Below are 21,891 nucleotides of genomic sequence, written 5' to 3'. Positions count from 1 at the left end.
ACCCCCCCACCCCTTCAACCTCTGCAGCAAAGACAACCTCTGGATATGATGCTGAGAACGTGCACTCAACTTCTTTGGTCGACCATTGAGAGGCCTGTTCTGAGTGGGACCTGTCCTGTTAAACCGCTGTATGGTCTTGGCCACCGTGCTGCAGCTCAGTTTCAGGGTCTTGGCAATCTTCTTATAGCCTGGGCCATCTTTATGTAGAGCAACAATTCTTTTTTTTCAGATCCTCAGAGAGTTCTTTGCCATGAGGTGCTATGTTGAACTTCCAGTGACCAGTATGAGAGAGTGAGAGCGATAACACCTAATTTAACATACCTGCTCCCCATTCACACCTGAGACCTTGTAACACTAACGAGTTACATGACACCTGGGAGGGGAAATGGCCAATTGGGCCCAATTTGGACATTTTCACTTAGGGTTGTACTCACTTTTGATGTCAGCAGTTTAGACATTAACCACCTCCTGCCCGTGCTATAGCCGAATTACAGCTATTTGCTGGGAGGCCGTCAAGGGGCGCGCATGGTGCACTCTGATCACTGAGTCTTTAAGACTTGGCTGATCACAGATCAGAGTAAGGGGTCGATCCCGGCTCCTTACCATGGGATCAGCTGTCAGTCAATGACAGCTGATCATGTGATGTAAACAGAAGATTGGTAATTTTTTTTTGTCAGAGGGCATCGGTCCCACACACAGAGAGCCGCCGCTGCCTTATCTGTGCCCCCCCAGTGCCACCTATCAGTGCCCACCAGTGCCACCTACCTTTGCCCACCAATGCCACCTAAAGATGGCCACCAGTGCTGCCTATTAGTGTTACCTACCAGTGCCACCCATCAGTGCAGCCTCATCAGCGCACATCAATGAAGGAGAAAAATGAATTTTTGAATTGAAAATTATTTTTTCAAAATTTTCAGTCTTTTTTCATCTTTTCGCAAAAGATAAAAAACCCAGCAGTGATTAAATACCACCAAAAGAAAGCTCTATTTGTGTGAAAAAAATTTCATTTGAGTACAGTGTTGCATGACCGCTCAATTGTCATTCAAAGTGTGACAGCGCTGAAAGCTGGATATTGGCCTGGGCAGGAAGGAGGTTTAAATGCCCAGTAGGCAAGTGGTTAATGGCTGTTTGTTGAATTATTTTGCGGGGACAGCAAATTTACACTGTTATACAAGCTGCACACTCACTACTTTACATTGTAGCAAAGTGTCATTTCTTCAGTGTTGTCACATGAAAAGATATAATTAAATATTAAAAAAATGTGAGGGATGTACTCACTTTTGTGAGATACTGTACCTACAGGTATATAAATCTTTACATATACACAGGGCTTCTTATCAGCCTGCAATTGCCGATACACTGAGAAATTTGTTGTTGCTGCTGAGGGATTATAGTTTAAAAAGGGGTTGGTGTAGAGAGGTTAGTAAGGGTGGAGACAAGGCGCAGCGGATGGGTAGGGGGCAGAGACAAGGGTGACCCAGAGGTGAGGGTGAAGAGTACTTGCACGTACTGTATACTAGATGATATATTTACACATAGTAATAATCACAAGTTGCGCTAATCCCACCATGAATAAAAAACATCATGAACTCTATTCAAGTGATAAACAGTTCATAAGTCCAATCCAAATATATAGTTCAAGCTAAAGAGAAAAAAATTGTAAGGTGATCTGAGAAATGGATGATATTCCCCGTGGATAAACTAAAAATAGCGCTTGAAAGAAGATGACACAAAGCTCCTCCACCAAAGTGCATCCAGAGAGGCTTACCAGATAGTCATGACTTCCTTATGACAGGAAAGTCAAACAGCGCATCGGCCCTGAGGGCTGAGTAGGTCTTTAAGCCTGGATCCTCTGGGTAAGTGGACGGTGTCACTCGTCATAAGTAGTAACACCCTCCATCATGGGATCATTGGTATATATGTCTAAAGAAGAAGTGCAACGTAGTGTGTACAAACAAAACCAATTTTAATAACAAAAAGAAAGGCACTCACATTTAAAGAAGTCCAGCCAAAGCTCGTTTGGCTGGGCTTCTCCTATGGATCACAGGAGTGCAATTCATTTTGCACTCCTGTGACCCATTTTCAGCAGAGAGCAGACTGAAGTCCGCTCTCTGCTGACATCACATAAATTAGTCCAGGCACCACGTCATCCCGACAATAAAAGTCTGGATAGGCCATGTGCCAGGACTGACACCCGTCTCAGTGTCTGAGCAAGCGGAGAGCTGCTGATTGACAGTCAGCAGGTCTCTGCCCGTGGAGCTGTGAGAACCGAGCCATTGGCGATGTTGGATCGCTCAGTTTTCAGTGTAGAGGCGCCGGGGGACAGATGCGGCATCGGACCGATGCTGCATCTGCCTAGGTAAGTATAATTATGGAAAAAACCCAAACCCATACTTCTCTTTTAAAATGGAATGGTAAAGTATTTAGTACATCAAATCCGGCCAGTAACCAAAATGGTTGCACGTAAACTTCCAGGAGCACAATTATGTCACAGCAGGCTCTGCCCAGCGTGTTTCGTTATATTTGACGTTTTCTTTCATTCCCTGAAAGACGTCCAGTGGGACGAAATGTGTAAGGCAGTGCCTGCTGTGACGTCATTATTAAACTTGGTTTTATTGGTACACACTTTGTGGCACTTCTTCTTTTGACATATATACTAATGATCCTGTGATTGAGAGTGTTCAGAGTTACTTTTTATGACAAGTGACACCCAGTGTTAATTTAGTCGACTAAAATGACTAAAACATTTTAGTCGACTAAATGAATACTATTTTAGTCAACTAAAATACGACTAAAACTAATACAATTGAGATGACTAAAATACGACTAAAACTAAAATCGCATTTTAGTCAAAAGACTAAAATGGGGCTAAAACTAAAATGCCATTTTAGTCAAAAGACTAAGACTAAAACTAAATTGAAATTTGACTTCAAAATCACCACTGTTCTGTAGTGCATGTTCATACCTCAATACCATAAATAATAACATATACGATTTTTCACTCCAGCAGTATAAAATGAGTTTGGACATTGTAGAGAAATGTTAACTAATGAATTACAATTTAATTACACCCATTAGATTTTAGACAACTAAAATGAGTTTTAGTTGACTAAAATGTACTGGAGATTTTAGTCGACTAAAACGTAGGACATTTTAGTCGACCAAAACCAGGATGTAATAAAGTGACAGTTCAAATTCAGGTCCCCCATTGACAAAGTCATTCTATGATGAAATGCGCCTGGAGGATACATGCTGACGTCACCACGCTGTCTCGCTAGGACGACGGGATTTGTTTGTAGCCGGCCGGCTCTGCTGAATATGTGCGATTTTAACGTTTTAAATGCAAGTGCGATACTGAACTTTTATAATAAATCTTGTTGAAACAATATTATGCTATGGTTGGCTTTCTCTCCTATGCACCGCTGAGGTACTGAGTCCTAATTTTTGAGTCCCACGGCGCCAAGGGTATTTGCAACCGTTCAACATACACTTGTCCAGACGATCTTCCCACACAAGCAAAGACCTTGGCTGGGCTAAAGCCATCTGCCTGGTTTTGCTTGCCATCTGGTAAGCACGTTTTTCATAAGGTGGTGGCACATTTTCATTGATTAGGCTCACTTGGGTGTTTGGACCTGAATTTGAACTGTCACTTTATTACATCCTGACACCTACAAGCAATTGTTTGGATTGAAGCTTTAAACAATGCAGCTTATCCTTTCCGTATCTGTGTATATCTCGCAACAAGCTGCTGCTCCTTGGACTTCTTTTTCCTTTTTTTTAATCATTATCTGTCAATACTATATGCTTACTAAGCGCGTTTTTTCTTTTTTTACATTTTAATTGACTAAAACGTACTGGAGATTTAGTCAACTAAATACGACTAAAACTAAAACAATTGCAGAAGACTAAAATGGGACTAAAACTAAAATGCCATTATAGTCCTAAGACTAAAAAAAAAAAAAATCGAAATTTGCTGCCAAAATTAATACTGATACACCGTCCTACTTCCCAGAGGATCCAGGCTTCAAGACTGACTAAGCTATCGGGCCAGATGCGCTCTTTGACTTTCCTGTAATAAGGAAGTCATGGCTATCTGGTAAGCCTCTCTGGATGCACGTTGGATGAGGGAGCTTTGTGTCATTTTCTTTCAAGCGCTATTTTAATTTTATCCACTGGGAATACCGTCCATTTCTCGGATCACCACACACTTTTTTCTCTTTAGCTTGAATTTTTTTTTTTGGATTGAACTTATGGACTGTTTATCACTTGAATAGTTTATGATGTTTTTTATTAATGGCGGGGTTAGTACAACATGTGATTATTACTATTTGTAGCACTACAGTGAGGGAAAAAGTATTTAATCCCCTGCTGATTTTTCACGTTTGCCCACAAAGAAATGATCAATCTATAATTTTAATAGTATTTTTATTTTAACAGTGAGAGACAGAATAACAAACAATCCAGAAAAACGCATTTCAAAAAAGTTATAAATTGATTTGCATTTTAATGAGTGAAATAAGTATTTGACCCCTTCGCAAAACATGACTTAGTGGCAAAACCCTTGTTGGTAATCACAGAGGTCAGATGTTTCTTGTAGTTGGTCACCAGGTTTACATACATCTCAGAAGGGATTTTGTCCCACTTCTCTTTGCAGATCCTTTCCAAGACATTAAGGTTTTGAGGCTGACGTTTGGTAACTTAAACCTTCAGCTCCCTCCACATATTTTTCTATGGGATTAAGGTCTGGAGACTGGCTGGGCCACTCCAGGACCTTAATTTGCTTCTTCTTGAGCCACTCCTTTGTTGGCTTGGCCATATGTTTTGGGTCATTGTCAAGCTGGAATACCCATCCACGACCCATTATCAATGCCCTGGCTGAGAGAAGGAAGTTCTCACCCAAGATTTGACGGTACATGGCCCTGTCCATCGTCCCTTTGATGTGGTGAAGTTGTCCTGTCCCCTTAGCAGAAAAACACCCCAAAGTATAATGTTTCCACCTCCATGTTTGACGGTGGGGATGGTGATCTTAGGGTCATAGGCAGCATTCCTCCTCCTCCAAACATGGCGAGTTTAGTTAATGTCAAAGAGCCTGATTTTGGTCTCATCTGACCACAACACTTTCACCCAGTTCTCCTCTGAATCATTCAGATGTTCATTAACAAACTTCAGATGGGCCTGTACATGTGCTTTCTTGAGCAGGGGGACCTTGCCCAGGGCAGGATTTCAGTCCTTCACGGCGTAGTGTGTTAACAGTTTTCTTAGTGACTATGGTCCCAGCTGCCTTGAGATCATTGACAAGATTCTCCCGTGTAGTTCTGGGCTGATTCCTCACCATTCTCATGATCATTGAAACTCCACAAAGTTAGATCTTGCATGGAGCCCCAGACCGAGGGAGATGACAGTTATTTTGTGTTTCTTCCATTTGTGAATAATCGCACCAACCGTTGTCACCCTCTCACCAAGCTGTTTGGTGATGGTCTTGTAGCCCATTCCAGCCTTGTGTAGGTCTACAATCTTGTCCCTGACATCCTTGGATAGCTCTTTGGTCTTGGCCATGGTGGAGAGATTGGAATCTGATTGATTGCTTCTGTGGACAGGTGTCTTTTATACAGGTAACAAGCTGCAATTAGGAGCACTCCTTTTAACAGAGTGCTCCTAATCTCAGCTTGTTACCTGTAAATAAGACATCTGGGAGCTAGAAATCTTGCTGACTGATAGGGGATCAAATACTTATTTCACTCATTAAAATGCAAATCAATTTATAACTTTTTGAAATGCGTTTTTCGGGGTATTTTTGTTGTTATTCTGTCCCTCACTGTTAAAATAAACCTACCATTAAAATTATAGACTGATCATTTCTTTGTTTGTGGGCAAATGTACAGAATCAGCAGGGGATCAAATACATTTTTCCCTCACTGTAGTGCTACACATATTAATAATCGCATGTTGCACTAACCCCACCATTAATAAAAAACATCATAAACTCTATTCAAGTGATAAACAGTCCATAAGTTCAATCCAAAGATAAAGCTCAAGCTAAAGAGAAAAAAGTGTGAGGTGATCCGAGAAATGGACGGTATTCCCAGTGGATAAAATGAAAATAGTGCTTGAAAGAAGATGAAACAAAGCTCCCTCTACCAAAGTACATCCAGAGAGGCTTACCAGATTGCCACTCTCCTGTCATAAGGAAGTCATGGCTATGTGTTTTTCTGGATATTTTTATTATTCTGTCTCTCACTGTTAAAATAAAACTACCATTAAAATTACAGACTGATCATTTCTTTGTCAGTGGGCAAACGTACAAAATCAGCAGGGGATCGAATCCTTTTTTCCCCTCACTGTGTGTTCAGATCTCATAGTATTGTTTGCTGCTTTCCCCTAACAATTCACTATACATAATTTGAATAATATATTTGCACATACACACACGCACACACAGAAACTGTGTTTTTAAAAATCAACACTCCTGAAGTCATTCAAGGCCCTCTCTTATCAGCTCACAACACCTGCTCTGTGTTTACATTACAAATGGGGAGGCTGAAAAGCTGCCATGTCACTAATAGGAGGTGGGGGGAGGGGGGGTGGGAAATTAATGACTTGAACGGTTTCAGTGCTTCTGTTGTGAACAGTCCACAGTGCCTGCAACTCTCATGCTTTCCAGAGTAGAGGAGATATCTGGGGTCTCATTGACCCCAGATGTCTCCATAAAGAAGACCTGTCATGCCTTATTCCTATTACAAGGGATGATTACATTTTTTGTGATAGGAATAAAAGTGCTAAAAAAAAATTATAGGGACAGTGCAAAAAAAAATAAAAAATTTAAAGCGCCCACATCCCCTCGTGCTTTCACGCATAAGCGGAAGCATACCTAGGATGTGCTTGCATATGTAATTCTAGCACAACACCTCCTCTGTAACTCTAAACTGATAACCTATAAAAATTATTTAAAGCATCCTCTATGGAGATTTTTAGGTACCGAAGTCTGGCGCCATTCCACGAGTGTGCAATTTTAAAGAGTGACACGTTAAATATCTATTTACTCAGCGTAACATCATATTTCACATTATACAAAAAAATTGGGGTAAATATTGTGTGTTTTGTTTTTTAATTCATGAAAGTATTTTTTTAGAAAAAAAAATTGTGTTTGAAAAATTCCTGCGCAAATACTCTGACATAAATTGCCATGATCGCCATTTTAGTCGCTAGAGTCTCTGCTAAAAATATATATATATATATATATATATATATATATATATATATATATATATATATATATATATATATATATATATATATATATATAATGTTTGGGGGCTCAGAATAATTTTGATTATTGAATAATGATTTTACATGTAGGAGGGGAATGCCAGAATCGGCATGGTATGGAAGGGAGTTAATACTGTATATTGCCCCCTGTAGCATCAATGACAGTGTGCAGTCTTTTGTAATAGTTCTCTATGAGACCCAGAATTCTTGCAGGTGGTATAGATGCCCATTCGTCTTGGCACAATGCCTCCAGGTCATGCAAAGTCTTTGGTCGTCTTGAATGAACTGCACATTTAAAATATCTCCCCAGAGTGGCTCCAGAACCTTCACCCTTTTCTGCTGTAACCACCAGAGGGTCAATTTGCCCTTGTCCTTAGGGTCATTGTCATGCTGGAAATTCCAATAGCGTCCAGTGTGCAGCTTTCGTGCAGAAGAATGCAAAGATTCCCCGTACCTTTAGCGCTCACCCCTCCGCCAAACCATCAGACACCACAATGCTTCACAGTGGGGATGGTATTCTTGTTGCTATAGGCCTTGTTAACCCCTCTCCAAACATAGCGCTTATGGTTGTGACCATAGCTCTGTTTTGGTCTCGTCACTCCAGATTACAGTGTGCCAGAAGCTGTGAGGCATGTCAAGGTGTTGTCAGGCAATTGGAATCTGACTTTTTTGTGGCATTGGCACCTTGACCATGCAGCTAATTTTTTCTCAAGTATCATCATATTGTGCTCCTTGAAACAACCACACCATCTTTTTCCAGAGCAGCCTGTATTTCTCCTAAGGTTACCTGTGGATTTTGCTTTGTATCCCAAACAGTTCTTCTGGCAGTTGTGGCTGCAATCTTTCAAGGTCTGCCTGACTTTGGGCTTGGTATTAAGAGATCCCCGAATTCTCCACTTCTTAATAAGTGATTGAACAGTACTGACTGGCATATTCAAGGTTTGGATATCTTTTTATATCTTTTTCCATCTTTAGAACGTTCCATTACCATGTTACACAGGGCTTTTGACAGTTCTTTTCTGCTCCTCATAGCTCAGTATCCAGCTTTGCTCAGTGCATCCACGTGAGAGCTAACAAACTTACTGACTATTTATACACGGACACTAGTTACAATTAAAAAAAGCCACAGATGTGGGAAATTTTGCTTTAATTGACATTTTAACATGTGTGTGTGTCACACCAATGTAAACTTTTGATCTGGGCCTCTTTTTATACTCAATTATGTTGCTGACCTGTTGCCAATTAACCTAATTAGTTGCAAAATGCTCTTCCAGCTCTTTTGTCAGTACCACTTACTTTGCCAGCATTTTGTTGCCGTGTTCCAACCTTTTTTGAGACATGTTGCTGCCATCAATTTCTAAATTACATTTTCTCTTAAAATGGCACATTTTCTCAGTTTAAACATTTGATGTTTTTTTATTTTCTATTGTGAATAAAATACGGGTTTATGAGATTTGCAAATCATTGCATTTTGTTTTTACATAGGGTACCAATTTTATGGGAATTGGGGTTGTATTTATATAATTCTAGTGCCATCATTCACGATTAATTCTAAACTGATAACAAGCAAAGGCTTTTAATGGAACATCTATTAACTATTTTGGGTACCAAAGTTCTTTTGCCTTTTTACGGGCGGGCACAGGTTTAGGGCTTGATATTGGGTATCTTTTTTGTTTGTCAAAACCTCATCTTTTATACTTTACATAAAATGGGTACTATTTATGTTCATGTATATTTTTTACTAAAAATTTGCATTTGATAAACATGAGTGCTAATATCGTGACAAACAATTGCAACAACCACCATTTTATTCTCCAGGGTCTTTGCTTTTAGAAAAAATATACGGTTTAGAAGTCTAATTAAACTTCAGGCCTATAATGTGCATTTTAACATGTGCAAAACAGATAAAATGGCCCTGGTAGACAAGTGGTTAAAGAGTAAACAGAGTGTGCATTAAATAGAATTGAATCTCTGGAAGCTATGCCCAAGAAAGGAAGGGATAGGGCAAAGGACTAGTCAGTAGTATTGTCTGTGGTCTCTCTGTAGCTAATTTTTCCAGATTTCTGACTTACCATGCCTTCTTCTGCACTGTGTCTCTGCGTGTGGTTTATCTTGGTATAAGCAGTGCTTTGCTTTTTTATGTCACAGCATGCAGCAAGGAGAACTTATAGCAGCACAGCAGTGACATTAAGGGTATTTCACACACATAGGGCAACCCAATAAAAAAAAAAGGTCTAGCCTACAGTGCGACATGTGGGACCGTGCAAAGAAGCGTACATGTTTAGACACACCTCCTGATATGAGCAAGCCCTAAATCTCATTCCAAATCTCCTTAGGCCAGCAGTCGGGGACAGCAGTGCCTTAGATTCACACTGCAGGCATGCAGCTATCACGGCGTAAGCACAAAGGTGTCTAGGCATATTCACATAACACGTACACTTTAAGGGTACTGATTTGGTAAAATAACACTTCTAGATATTTTCAACAACATAGCTTATCCTCACTTTTTGAGTTCAGTTCCACTTTAAGTTGCAATGAAATGGATCATACAAATTATAAGAGAAGGTTAAAGGTCTTAGAAATGCATGAGTGGATCCTTAAGAATTAAACACTAAATATCTATAGTACATTTTGGCTACCATGAATACACTTCAATTGGACGCTGCCTTGCTCTTTGTCATGTCTCTTTTAATATCCTCCACAGCTATGCCACTTTGAAACACAATATACTTTGCTTGTTCAGCCAAGACTACTCATGATTTATTAGATGTGACAGCCGATCTGGGAAAAGAGGATTTAAAGACTGAACATGTTCGTGTTATTAATGAGCCGAAAGAAATGCATCCAAATTTTGAGCTGAGGACAAGTCAGTGCACGTGCGGCATTTATACATGTTCAGCTGCTGCTTCCACATTCTATTTACCTTACTCAGGCAAATAAAAGGATACTGAGTAATTTCATCCACTGGCTGCAGGGAATCCGAGTCACTGTCATCATTAGTATTGACAACTGTTGCAAATGCCTGAAAAGACATGCATGAAAAAACTGTTTATTATGTGAGGTTTATAAGTATATCACAACAATAAAACTATTAAAGGAACTCAGAGTAGACAGCCAAGTACACATATATGATCTGTCTTACCTGCCAAAGATTTTATTTCTGTTGTCCAGTCTTTTGATTCATATACTGTATCTCTACCACACTGCTCAGCCAGATAGATCACTCCACTCATTCCTGAGTCACTGTCATATAAATGAACAAACATCTGTGCTCAAGTCTAAACAGCTTACATATTTATAACACGAAACGTGTTAAAGGTGATTAACATGTGGTCACACCCCTTTAGCACCTATTATGTTATAAATGTAAGTCATTTGGATTTTAAACACAGATATTGTTTAAGTTCTATAGCAGTGCAGCTGTCGATGACTGGATCAATATCCTTCAAAAGTACTTCACATTTTGCTTGCTTTTAACATTTGATTTGTGGAATAAAACAAAATAAAAGCTTTTGGAATTTCGTTCATTCAAGAAAATTTTCCCTCTTGCTCCTTAGAATTTTTTCCCCACCCTGCTACAAATTCATGGTCACCTTAGCAACCTTGAACTTATATCAAAATAGTCCTCCTGACTGTCCTGATTAAAGAAAAGCTATAATCAGCGGCTGACAAGCTGATCATAACAATTCATTCAAAAAGTGAACAGGGAACTCCGTGTGACAGCTTGGTCACCATGCTGGTAGCATTTTGTACAGGCTGACTCAATACAGTTCAAAAAAAAGAAGCTGAATATTTATAGTGTATGTAAACCTGGACATTGAGCTTCTCTTCTTTGGTTCCCTTCGCTTGTTAAATACATCAATGAAAGCATTGTGTTATATCTGTTTAATAAGTAAAAAAAAAAAAACGAAAAAAAAAAACCTGGTAATCTTGTCAGAAATCTTGTAAGCTAATAATGTCCTGCGCTCAAGGCTGCCATTAGAAATCATGGGGCCCTGTACAGCCTATCTGACAGGGTAGTGGCTAGAGCTGCTGGGGCTGTGTGCAAGCAGCCTATGTTACTCTCTGGGGACACAGCAGTTGTTCCAACAAAGCCACAGGTCCTAATTTGACAGGCGTGTGGGTGCAGGTGTACTGCCCCAAACAAAGACAGTGTGTATGCAGGGCCACTCACCTATGCCTGCACACCTGCCAAATTAGGACCTGCAGCTGTGTTCCTACAGCTGTGGTGTCCCCTTAGAGTAACAGATGGCTCTAACTGCATGAACAATCCACTCATTTACACAGCCAGAGTACCTGTGTGATTAAGTACTTAGGGCTCATTCACACATTAGGTTGGGGGCAGTAAGAACTACATAGTTGAGCTGCACTTTTAATGGCCACCAACCTCTACCCCCTTTAGCAATGGAGCCAGTGCCTAGGGGTGTACACATGCAACAGCATGGTTTACTTAACAGTCATGGCAGAAATTATAGAGAAAAAAAGCACATCTGATTGAGTCCTTAGTTTTTTTTTTTTTTTTATTTGGATTTTTTTTTTACATTTTAGAATTTGTATTATTTTTTACATTTTTTCACTGCCTTGTTGGGGGGGCATTGGTGAAATATCAGGGGTCTAAACAGACCCCTGATGTCTCAGATTTGAGAGAAAGAGACTGGAGACAGATTCATCAATCCCTTTCTCTGCAGCCTCAGCTTCACAGATAAATTAATAGGAAGCACTCTGAGGCTTCCCGTTCATTCACAAACTAAAGCACAGTAAAAAGTTTACTATGCTTAAGTGGTGAATGGACACAGAAGCAATCAGTACCAGTTGCTCACTGTGTTCACTCAGGAAAGGAAGGGGCTGGTACAGGTTTACTGGCCCCTTCCCCTGCACTCCATCCTGAAATAATGCCTGTGTGCCCACAGCAGTTGCCGGCAGGAGAAGAGGGAAGCCGGGAGCGCTGCGGGGGAAAGAGGCACACAAGGGGGCCCAAACAGCAGATGAAAGGGGGGCACACAGGGGTCCCGGACACAAAGGAGGAGGGGGCAGACATATGAGAACGATCACCCTGCACCACAGCTGGAGAGACAGAGGAGTAGAAGCCACCAGCACTGCATGGGGAGGCACAAGAGGATCAGTGTCTGCAATAAGGCAATACAGTTGGCTCACCTGCTCGGCAGATGCCTGGGCCCCCCTTTTGAACGAATTGGGCCTGGGTCTGGTACAAGAGGGCTGACTGTCCTGCCTTATCAGCGGCTCAGAGGACTACATAACCATACCCATCTATGTTATGCACAATAAGAGAGAAGCAAACTTTCTTAGTACTATCTTGTTTCCGTTGTCCTGACACAGAAAGACAAATATTAGTGTGTTGATATCCCTGTCTGGAAGTGCATTGCCAGGTGAAAATAAGGAAAAAAAAACTTGAAAAAAAGAAAAGGAATGAAATTGCTACATGTACAGACATGTTGTAAGGTACTAAATGTTGGTTTTGGGCTTAGATATGCTTAAATTCTAAACATTTCTCTTACAAGTCTTATATGATTAGGTCAGGCCTTTGGCAGATCCCTGTCTGTTAGTATGAGATCTCCTCTGTGCTTGCAACAAGAAAGCTTACAGTACTTTGGGGTATTCAGATATCATCCTAAAAACATGTGAAGGAGTTCACATCTTCTGCCTCCACAAACAGAAAATGTACAATAAAAATTATTATTATTATTCACGATTTATATAGCGCCAACAGTTTACGCAGTGCTTTTTAAAAAAAAAAAAAAAAATTATGGGTAGTATACAGTATACGCCAATATGAAAGGGTAGAGGATAAAAAGATGTATGCTTCTCCTTAAAAGGTAATGTAGGGTGTTATATACAGTACTGGGCAAAATTTTTAGGCAGGTGTGAAAAAATGCTGTAAATTAAGAATGCGGTTAGAAGTAGAAGTGTTAATAGTTTAATTTTTATCAATTAGCAAAATGGAAAGTCAATGAACAGAAAAATTTAAATCAAATCAATATTTGGTGGGACCACCCTTTGCCTTCAGAATGGTATCACTTCTTCACACTTGCCTAAAACGTTTGCAGAATACTGTATAATTTTTCTTTCTTAGGTTCAATTAAAAAAACAACATTAAACTTTTATTCCATAAACATGAAAAATACTGCACATGACCATTTCGTATACGTATCACATTCAGCCAGCAACAAAAAGCTAAATATTTAAGAGTAACTAAGTCAACAACCATATTATGACTAGGGGCCTGTGTCGACAGGCTTTGGACTTTTGTTGACATCAGTTTAAGACACCTCTGGGATCATTCAGAGTTCAAGGACAGGTGCATTTTACCTGCAGTTCACTACCTCCTGACCTTCATTTGACCTGCTTCAAGCAGGTTTTGCATTCCTGTAAACTTGTAAGCCGCTGCAAAAACCCTCTGAAATACACAAAACCAGCTGACATAGGCTATTTAGCTGGATTTATATGTGCAGTTTCAATGCCAGCACCTCCATATATACTCTGCTTATGTAGGTACGATGCTTTCTTACCTCCAACCAATCATAGAGGTTAATAAGTCGTCCACATTCAAGATGCAGCTTATATGCAATGCAAATATCCGGAGCTGTGCTGGTTAAGGCTCCTCCTTCACTTTCCAAAGACTGAACAGGAAGAAGAATTAAATGTAATTGTCAAAGATGAAAAACTGTAACCTTCTACTTGCTGGGGTGTGTTGATAAGAAGCACAAAACAAAAACACAAGTTAGTTTTGCTACCTTCAGGTAAGATGAAGGATTGTTCAGAGCTGTGTGCAGGGCGATCCGTGGCAGAGCATTAAGATGTTTACGGAGAATGTTTGCAGCGCGAAAATATACAACTTCATACAAAGGCTGTGTTTCTGGGGGTGCCAAATAATCTCTGGAAACAGAAGTTAATACATCAAAATTAAACCAGTGTAGATTTGTTAATGCACATACTAACGGTGAACACTTATTTGCTAAGACATACCCAGTTTTAAAAAAAAAAAATATATATATTATATTTAAAAAATAAATAAAATTTTCCCTCTTACTTTAGTCCCAATCACCTTCTCAGAAAATCCTAGCTTGCATGTTTAAAAATCAGCTGGGTAACAAAATGAAAAGGTGGGGGAAGAGGTGTATGCCATCTGGTTCGCTGGCTGTTCTTTACACTTACGCATTTTTATTCATGTCAGAAGTAAAGCTTTAACCATATTTCTATGACATGCTTGTGGCTCTCCTACAAACTTAAAGTAGTATTAAACCCAGTACACATGGGCTTTTGTTTCCATCAGAAGATCCTTTCAGCAACTTGACATGGCTTAGGAAGAGGTCAAAAGCACCTATAGAGGAATTCTCATAACTAATCTTCAACATCTCAAACTAACTAAATAATGGCTATAGACATATATCCAGGATGTACAGAAATGTTTTCATATAACATACAGTGGATATAATAAGTCTAAACACCCCTGTTAAATTGTCAGGTTTCTGTAGTGTAAAAAAATGAGACAAATTATTTCAGAACTTTTTCCACCGTTGAACAACAAACTGAAATCTTTTTTTTTTTTTTTTGGGGGGGGGGGTAAAAATTAAAAACTAAAATAATGTGGTTGTTTAACCACTTGCCTACCAGGCCAATTCTGACATTTCTCTCCATGTAAAAATCATAATTTTTTTGCTAGAAAATTACATAGAACCCCCAAACATTATATATGTTTTTTAGCAGAGGCCCTAGAGAATACAATGGCGGTCATTGCAACTTTTTATCTAGCATGGTATTTGCGCAGCAATTTTTCAAATTTTGGGCTTAAAAAAAAAAAAAAAACACAAGAAAGTTAGCCCAATGTTTTTGCATTGTTACACCGAGTAAATAGATACCCAACATCTCATGCTTCAAAATTGCACACGCTCGTGGAATGGCGCCAAACTTCGCTATTTAAAAATCCCCTTAGGCGATGCTTTAAAAATTTATACTGGTTACATGTTTTGAGTTACAGAGGAGGTCTAGGGCCAAAATTATTTCTCCCTCTAACGTTCGCAGCGACACCTCACATGCGTGGTTTGAACACCGTTTTCATATGTGGGCGTGACTTATGTATGCATTTGCTTCTGCGTGCGAGCTCACGGGGACAGGGGTGCTTTAAAATTTTTAAATTTTTTTTTTTATTGTTAATTTTACTTTTTTTATTTTAGCTTGACACTCCCCCCCCCCCCCCAAATTTTTTGATCACTTTTGTTTCTATTACAAGGAATGTAAACATTCTTGTAATAGGAATAAGCATGACAGGTGCTCTTTACAGTGGCCTTATTGACCCCACATCTCACCTCTAGGCTTAGAAGTATGAAATAAAAAAAAAAAAAAGGATCACCGATTCCCAGCCGAAGCGGCGGCATTTTTTTGAATACAGAGGCCGGGCGTGACGTCATAACATCGCGCCCGGCCTACGAACGATCATAGAGACTCCGACCATCTGGTCCGCTGGAAATCTCTAAGCTAAACATCCGGGGCTGGTGGATCCTGTGACCGACTCACCGATCACAGCGGTGAGTCGGTACGAGCACCATAGGGCGGCGGGAGGGGGGGGGGGGAACGTCCCCTCTCCCCTCCTGTAAGAACGATCAAGCGGCGGAACAGCCACTCTGATCGTTCTTATGGTGCGCAGATTCGCCGGCTCTAAAAGTCGATATCTGGATGATATCTGTAGCTACAGGCATCACTCAGATATCCCCGCTCAAAGCCGAGGACGTCATTTGGCATACGGTGGGCGGGAAGCGGTTAAGTGCGCATACCCTCTTATAACTGGCGAAGTAGCTGTGTTCAGGATTAAGCAATCACATTCAAACTCATGGGAGTCAGTACACACCTGCTATCATTTAACCACTTGCTGACCGGCTCACGCCGATATACGTCGGCAGAATGGCTCTCCTGCACAAACTGACGTACCTGTACATCATCCCTAAAAGCAGGATAGCGGGTGCGTGGGAGCATGCCTGCGGACTCGACGTCCACCGGCAGCCCGCGATCGCAGCCCGGAAAGGCAGAACGGGGAATTGTAAACAAGGCATTTCCCCGTTCTGCTTAGTGACATGACAGGAATCTACTGCTCCCAGTGATCGGGAGCAGTGATCTCTGTTATGTTTCAGTAAGCCCATCCCCCCTACAGTTAGAACACGCTGAGGGGACACACTTAACCCCTTGATCACCCCCATGGTGTTAACCCCTTCCCTGCCAGTGTCATTTTTACACTGATCAGTGCATTTTTATAGCACTGATCAATGTAATAATGTCACTGGTCCCCAAAAAGTGTCATTTGAGGTCAGATTTGTCCGCTGCAGTCCCGCTAAAAATTGCAGATTGCCGCCATTACCAGTAGAAACAATAAAAATAAATAAAAGTCCCTAAACCGATCCTCTAGTTTGTAGACGTGATAACTTTTGTACAAACCAATCAATATACGCCTATTGCGATTTTTTTTACCAAAAATATGTAGAAGAAAACTGGTCAGGGAGGCTGTCAAGAGGCCTACAGCAACATAAAAGGAGCTGCAGGAATATCTGGCAAGTACTGGCTGTGTGGTACATGTAACAATCTCCCGTATTCTTCATATGTTTGGGCTATGGGGTAGAGTGGCAAGACGGAAGCTTTTTCTAACAAAGAAAAACATCCATGTCCGGCTAAATTTTGCAAAAACACATCTGAAGTGTCCCCAAAAGCGTGTGGGAAAATGTGTTATGGTCTGATGAAACCAAGGTTGAACTTTTTGGCCATAATTCAAAAAGATATGGTTGGAGCAAAAACAACACTGCACATCACCAAAATACCAATACCATACCATACAATACCAGTCAATGTTGGCAAAACCTTCAGGCTTCTGCTAGAAGGCTGAACATGAAGAGGAACTTCATCTTTCAGCATGACAATGACCCAAAGCATACATCCAAATCAACAAAGGAATGGCTTCACCAGAAGAAGATTAAAGTTTTGGAATGGCCTAGCCAGAGCCCAGACCTGAATCGGAGTGAAAATCTGTGGGGTGATCTTAGGAGGGCTGTGCACAGGAGATGCCCTTGCAATCTGATAGATTTGGAGTGTTTTTGCAAAGAAGAGTGGGCAAATATTGCCAAGTCAAGATGTGCCATGCTGATAAACTCATACCCAAAAAGACTGAGTGCTGTAATAAAATCAAAAGGTGCTTCAACAAAATATTCGTTTAAGGGTGTGCACAGTTATGTAACCATATTATTTTATTTTGTTATTTTTACTTCCCTCCACCAAAAAGATTTCAGTTTGTTGTTCGATGGAGTTGTACAGTTTATAGGTCACATAAAGGTGAAAAAAGTTCTTAAATGATTTATCCCCCCCCCCCTTTCCTTGACATAGCTGTATTACATGTGTCACGCATGGCTTCAGTTGTCTTTTCTCATTTAATACAAATGCAAGTGTTCTACACCAAATACACTGCAAACTTTGCTATAACCCATAACATAGAAACAGGCATCAGGAGTTGAGATTGTACTTTTACATTGTTTTCAATAATGGAAAAACTGAAGGTACATCTACAGTGCCTTGAAAAAGTATTCACGCCCCTTGAAATTTTCCACATTTTGTCATATTACAACCAAAAACATAAATGTATTTTATTGGGATTTTATGTGATAGACCAACACAAAATGGCACATAAATGTTAAGTGGAAGGAAAATGATAAATGGTTTTCCAAATGTTTTACATTTAAATATGTGAAAAGCGTGGCATGCGTTTGTATTCAGCCCCCTTTACTCTGATACCCCTAACTAAAATCTAACGGAACCAATTGCCTTCAGAAGTCTTCTAATTAGTAAATAGAGTCCACCTGTGTGTAATTTAATCTCAGTATAAATACAGCTGTTCTGTGCAGCCCTCAGGTTTGTTAGAGAACCATAGTAAACAAACAGCATCATCAGGGCCAAGGAACACACCAGACAGGTCAGGGATAAAGTTGTGGAGAAGTTTAAAGCAGGGTTAGGTTTTAAAAAAAATGTCCCAAGCTTTGAACATTTCAACGGAGCACTGTTCAATCCATCATCCAAAAATGGAAAGAGTATGGCATAACTGCAAACCTACCAAGACATGGCCGTCCCCCTAAACTGACAGGTTGGGCAAGGAGAGCATTCATCAGAGAAGCAGCCAAGAGGCCCATGGTATCTCTGGAGGAGCTGCAGAGACCCACAGCTCAGATGGGAGAATCTGTCCACAGGACAACTATTAGTTGTGTACTCCACAAATCTGGCCATTATGGAAGAGTGGCAAGAAGGAAGCCATTATGGAAAGAAAGCCATAAGAAGTCCCACTTGCAGTTTGCGAGAAGCCATGTGGGGGACACAGCAAACATGTGGAAGAAGGTGCTCTGGTCAGATGAGACCAAAATTGAACTTTTGGCCTAAAGGCAAAACATTATGTGTGGCGGAAATTTAACACTGCACATCACCCTGAACACACAATCCCCACCGTGAGTCATGGTGGTAGCACCATCATGTTGTGGGGATGCTTTTCTTCAGCATGGACAGGGAAGATAAGAGTTGATGGGAAGATGGATGGAGCCAAATACATGGCAATCTTAGAAAAACCCTGTTAGAGTCTGCAAAAGACTTGAGACTGGGGTGGAGGTTCACCTTCCAGCAGAACAACGACCCTAAACATACAGCCAGAGATACAATGGAATGGGTTAGATCAAAGCATATTCATGTGTTAGAATGGCTCAGTCAAAGTCCAGATTTAAATCCAATTGAGAATCCGTGGCAAGACTTGAAAATCGCTATTCACAGATGTTCTCTATGCAATTTTACAGAGCTTGAGATATTTTGCAAAGAAGAACGGGCAAAAAAATGTCACTCCTTAGATGTGCAAAGCTGGTAGAGACATCCCCAAAAAGACTTGCAGCTGTAATTGCAGCGAAAGGTGGTTCTACAGTTCTAAGTATTGACCCAGGGGGGCTGAATACAAATGCACACCACACTTTTCACATATTTGTAAAAAGTGTTGAAAACTATTCATCATTTTGCTTCCACTTCACAATTATGTGTCACTTTATGTTGGACTATCACATAAAATCCCAATAAAATACAGTTGCGTTATTGGTTGTAACATGACAAAATGTGGAAAATTTCAAGGGGTATGAATACTTTTTCAGGGCACTATACTTAGAATATTGTTTGGAAACCCATATCCTTGTAACATTTCTTTAATGTTTACATACATAACCGTGGTCTGTCGCTTTTCAGAAGGCAGTAGAGTAGTGGCTACCTCCTGAATGTCCTTTTTTTTTTTCATTCCACAGGGCGTCATTTAAAATAAGAGCTATGCATTTGGCCCATGGTTGGGTCTTGCATCCATCAACCTTAATGGACAAGCCTGACAAGCGGTGCTGCCTGGCAGCCCTGTCAGACTGCAAAGGAAGAATTTAGGTGGGTGGTCAGGGGACAGTAAAATAGCAGGTGAACTGTCTGCCATAGATTCATCTTAAAGGGGTTGTAAAGTCTCAAGGTTTTTTACCTTAATGCATTCTATGCATTAAGGTGAAAAACCTTCTGTGCTGCAGCAGCCCCCCCTCGAGCCCCACCTTTTTCTTAGCTGAACCAGTTCGTTCCAGCGACAAGCAAAAGCCCAGCGGCTCCAGCCGCTGTGTCTGTCCTTTCTGTTCTCATTGGATAGATAGGCAGGGACGAGTCTGGCTGTCTGTGTCCATGGACGCAGCAGGACTCAGGAGTGCACCCGAACGGGTGCACCCATGGAAAGAGGCTCTCCGTGGGGGCATCCAATGAAGAGGAGGAGCGCCTCTGAGGCACCCCAGAAGAGGATCGGGGCTGCTCTGTGCAAAACCCTTGCACAGAGCAGGTAAGTACGTGTTTGTTATTTAAAAAAAAAAAACCTTTACAATCACTTTAAGGCTGGTATACATGTGCTGAATATCAGCCAGAATCGTCCAGTTCAACAGAAACCGGCCGACATTCAGCCAGTGTGTACAGTAGCCTGTCCCCTTCTGTCAAACCAGCATCTGATCAGCTCTGGTAGCAAATGACTACAAGCGCTGATCAGTGTGTTCTGGCAGGGGGCAGTACTCCTTTCAGAACACAATAGCTCGGCAGGGGAGATTAACCTCACTTAGTACAGCGACCAAGCCCACTGGGTTGAATGAAAAAAAAAAACATACCATGTGTACCAGGCTTCAGACTTGTAATAAAATCAGGGTGCAACAGATGGCAGAGAATAATTTCTTTGACATGAAAATAACTAAGAAATGAATAAGTCATTACAAGCAAGCTCTGACACACACCTTACAAGACTATTCAGAAAGTCTGTGACTTCGAGTCGCAAGGATTCAAACCTGCTTGGTTTCTTTGTTCTCCTTGTTTCTTTCATTTCTAACAAAGTCTAGAAAAGAACAAAGTGATAAACATCAAATAGAGCATGTCTAAATAAACCTCCGACATCAGGATCCAATCAAACATTCTTCTAACCTACTGGCAAACTCATGTTTAAATCTACAGGGCTATAAATAATCTTGCAGCAGAAAGTGAAGGGATACAGTGCCTTGCAAAAGTATTCACCCCTTGGCTTTTTACCTATTTTGTTATATTACAGCCTTTAGTTCAATGTTTTTTTTAATCTGAATCATATGTGATGGATCAGAACACAATAGTCTAAGTTGGTGAAGTAAAATGAGAAAAATATATACATAAAACAATTTTTCAGAAATAAAACACTGATAATTGGGATGGCCTAGTCAAAGCCCAGACCTCAATCCAATATAAAATCTGTGGTCAGACTTAAAGATTGCTGTTCACAAGCGCAAACCATCCAACTTGAAGGAGCTGGAGCAGTTTTGCAGGGAGAAATGGGCAAAAATCCCAGTGGTAAGATGTGGCAAGCTTATAGAGACTTATCCAAAGCAACTTGGAGCTGTGATAGCCGCAAAAGGTGGCTCTACAAAGTATTGAATTTAGGGGGGTGAATAGTTATGCACATTGACCTTTTCTGTTATTTTGTCCTATGTGTTGTTTGCTTCACAATAAAAAAAAAAAAAAAAAACATCTTCAAAGTTGTGGGCATGTTCTGTAAATTAAATGATGCAAATCCTCAAACAATCCATGTTAATTCCAGGTTGTGAGGCAACAAAACACGAAAAATGCCAAGGGGGGGGTGAATACTTTTGCAAGGCACTGTAAATCATTACACTATTGAGATGCATATGTGAATGAGAAGGTCCCTTGTAGATTTATCATAGAAACAATTCCTAAGGGCACACAAATATCATTACTACACTGCTTTCCCATTCTTAAGTCATCTGTAGAAAGACAGGAGGAGACATCTTTTTTCCAGTTGCTTAACTAAAGAAATAGAACACTGTTGGGCTTACTCAGAAGTGTTTGATGGAATGCCTACAGAGCGTTCTACTGAAATGATTTAATCAAGATTACTTCAGGACATTTTTATCTGCCTACAGTTTAACCAACTATTACGTTTAGCCTCTTTAACCACCTGCCGCTCGCTAACAGTACATTTACTGCTAGTGGGCGGCACAGCAACGTACAGGTACTTCTTGGTTTAGAACAGTGGTTCTCAACCTGGGGGTCGAATGATGATTTGCC

General features: G+C 40.6%; 1 protein-coding gene across 4 annotated transcripts in view; it reads right to left on the bottom strand.

Moving 5' to 3' along the window:
* ORC3 (origin recognition complex subunit 3) overlaps positions 1-21,891 on the bottom strand; it is a 271,107-nt gene that overhangs the window by 2,502 nt on the left and 246,714 nt on the right. For 3 of the 4 annotated variants that reach the window (XM_073626910.1, XM_073626912.1, XM_073626911.1), the window contains 4 exons: positions 20,577-20,674; positions 14,019-14,160; positions 13,794-13,904; positions 10,215-10,288 (listed from right to left, as the gene is read on the bottom strand). In XM_073626910.1, the coding sequence (XP_073483011.1) occupies positions 10,215-10,288; positions 13,794-13,904; positions 14,019-14,160; positions 20,577-20,674 (425 nt within the window). Of the gene's footprint in view, positions 1-10,214; positions 10,289-10,408; positions 10,510-13,793; positions 13,905-14,018; positions 14,161-20,576; positions 20,675-21,891 lie in introns of all 4 variants that reach the window. The other variant, XR_012243893.1, reaches the window with a different exon arrangement.

The sequence above is a fragment of the Aquarana catesbeiana genome, linkage group LG04 (genome assembly GCF_042186555.1).
Source record: "Aquarana catesbeiana isolate 2022-GZ linkage group LG04, ASM4218655v1, whole genome shotgun sequence".
In the NCBI taxonomy this organism is placed as follows: Eukaryota; Metazoa; Chordata; class Amphibia; order Anura; family Ranidae; genus Aquarana; species Aquarana catesbeiana.
This window is presented reverse-complemented; position numbering and strand designations above follow the sequence as displayed.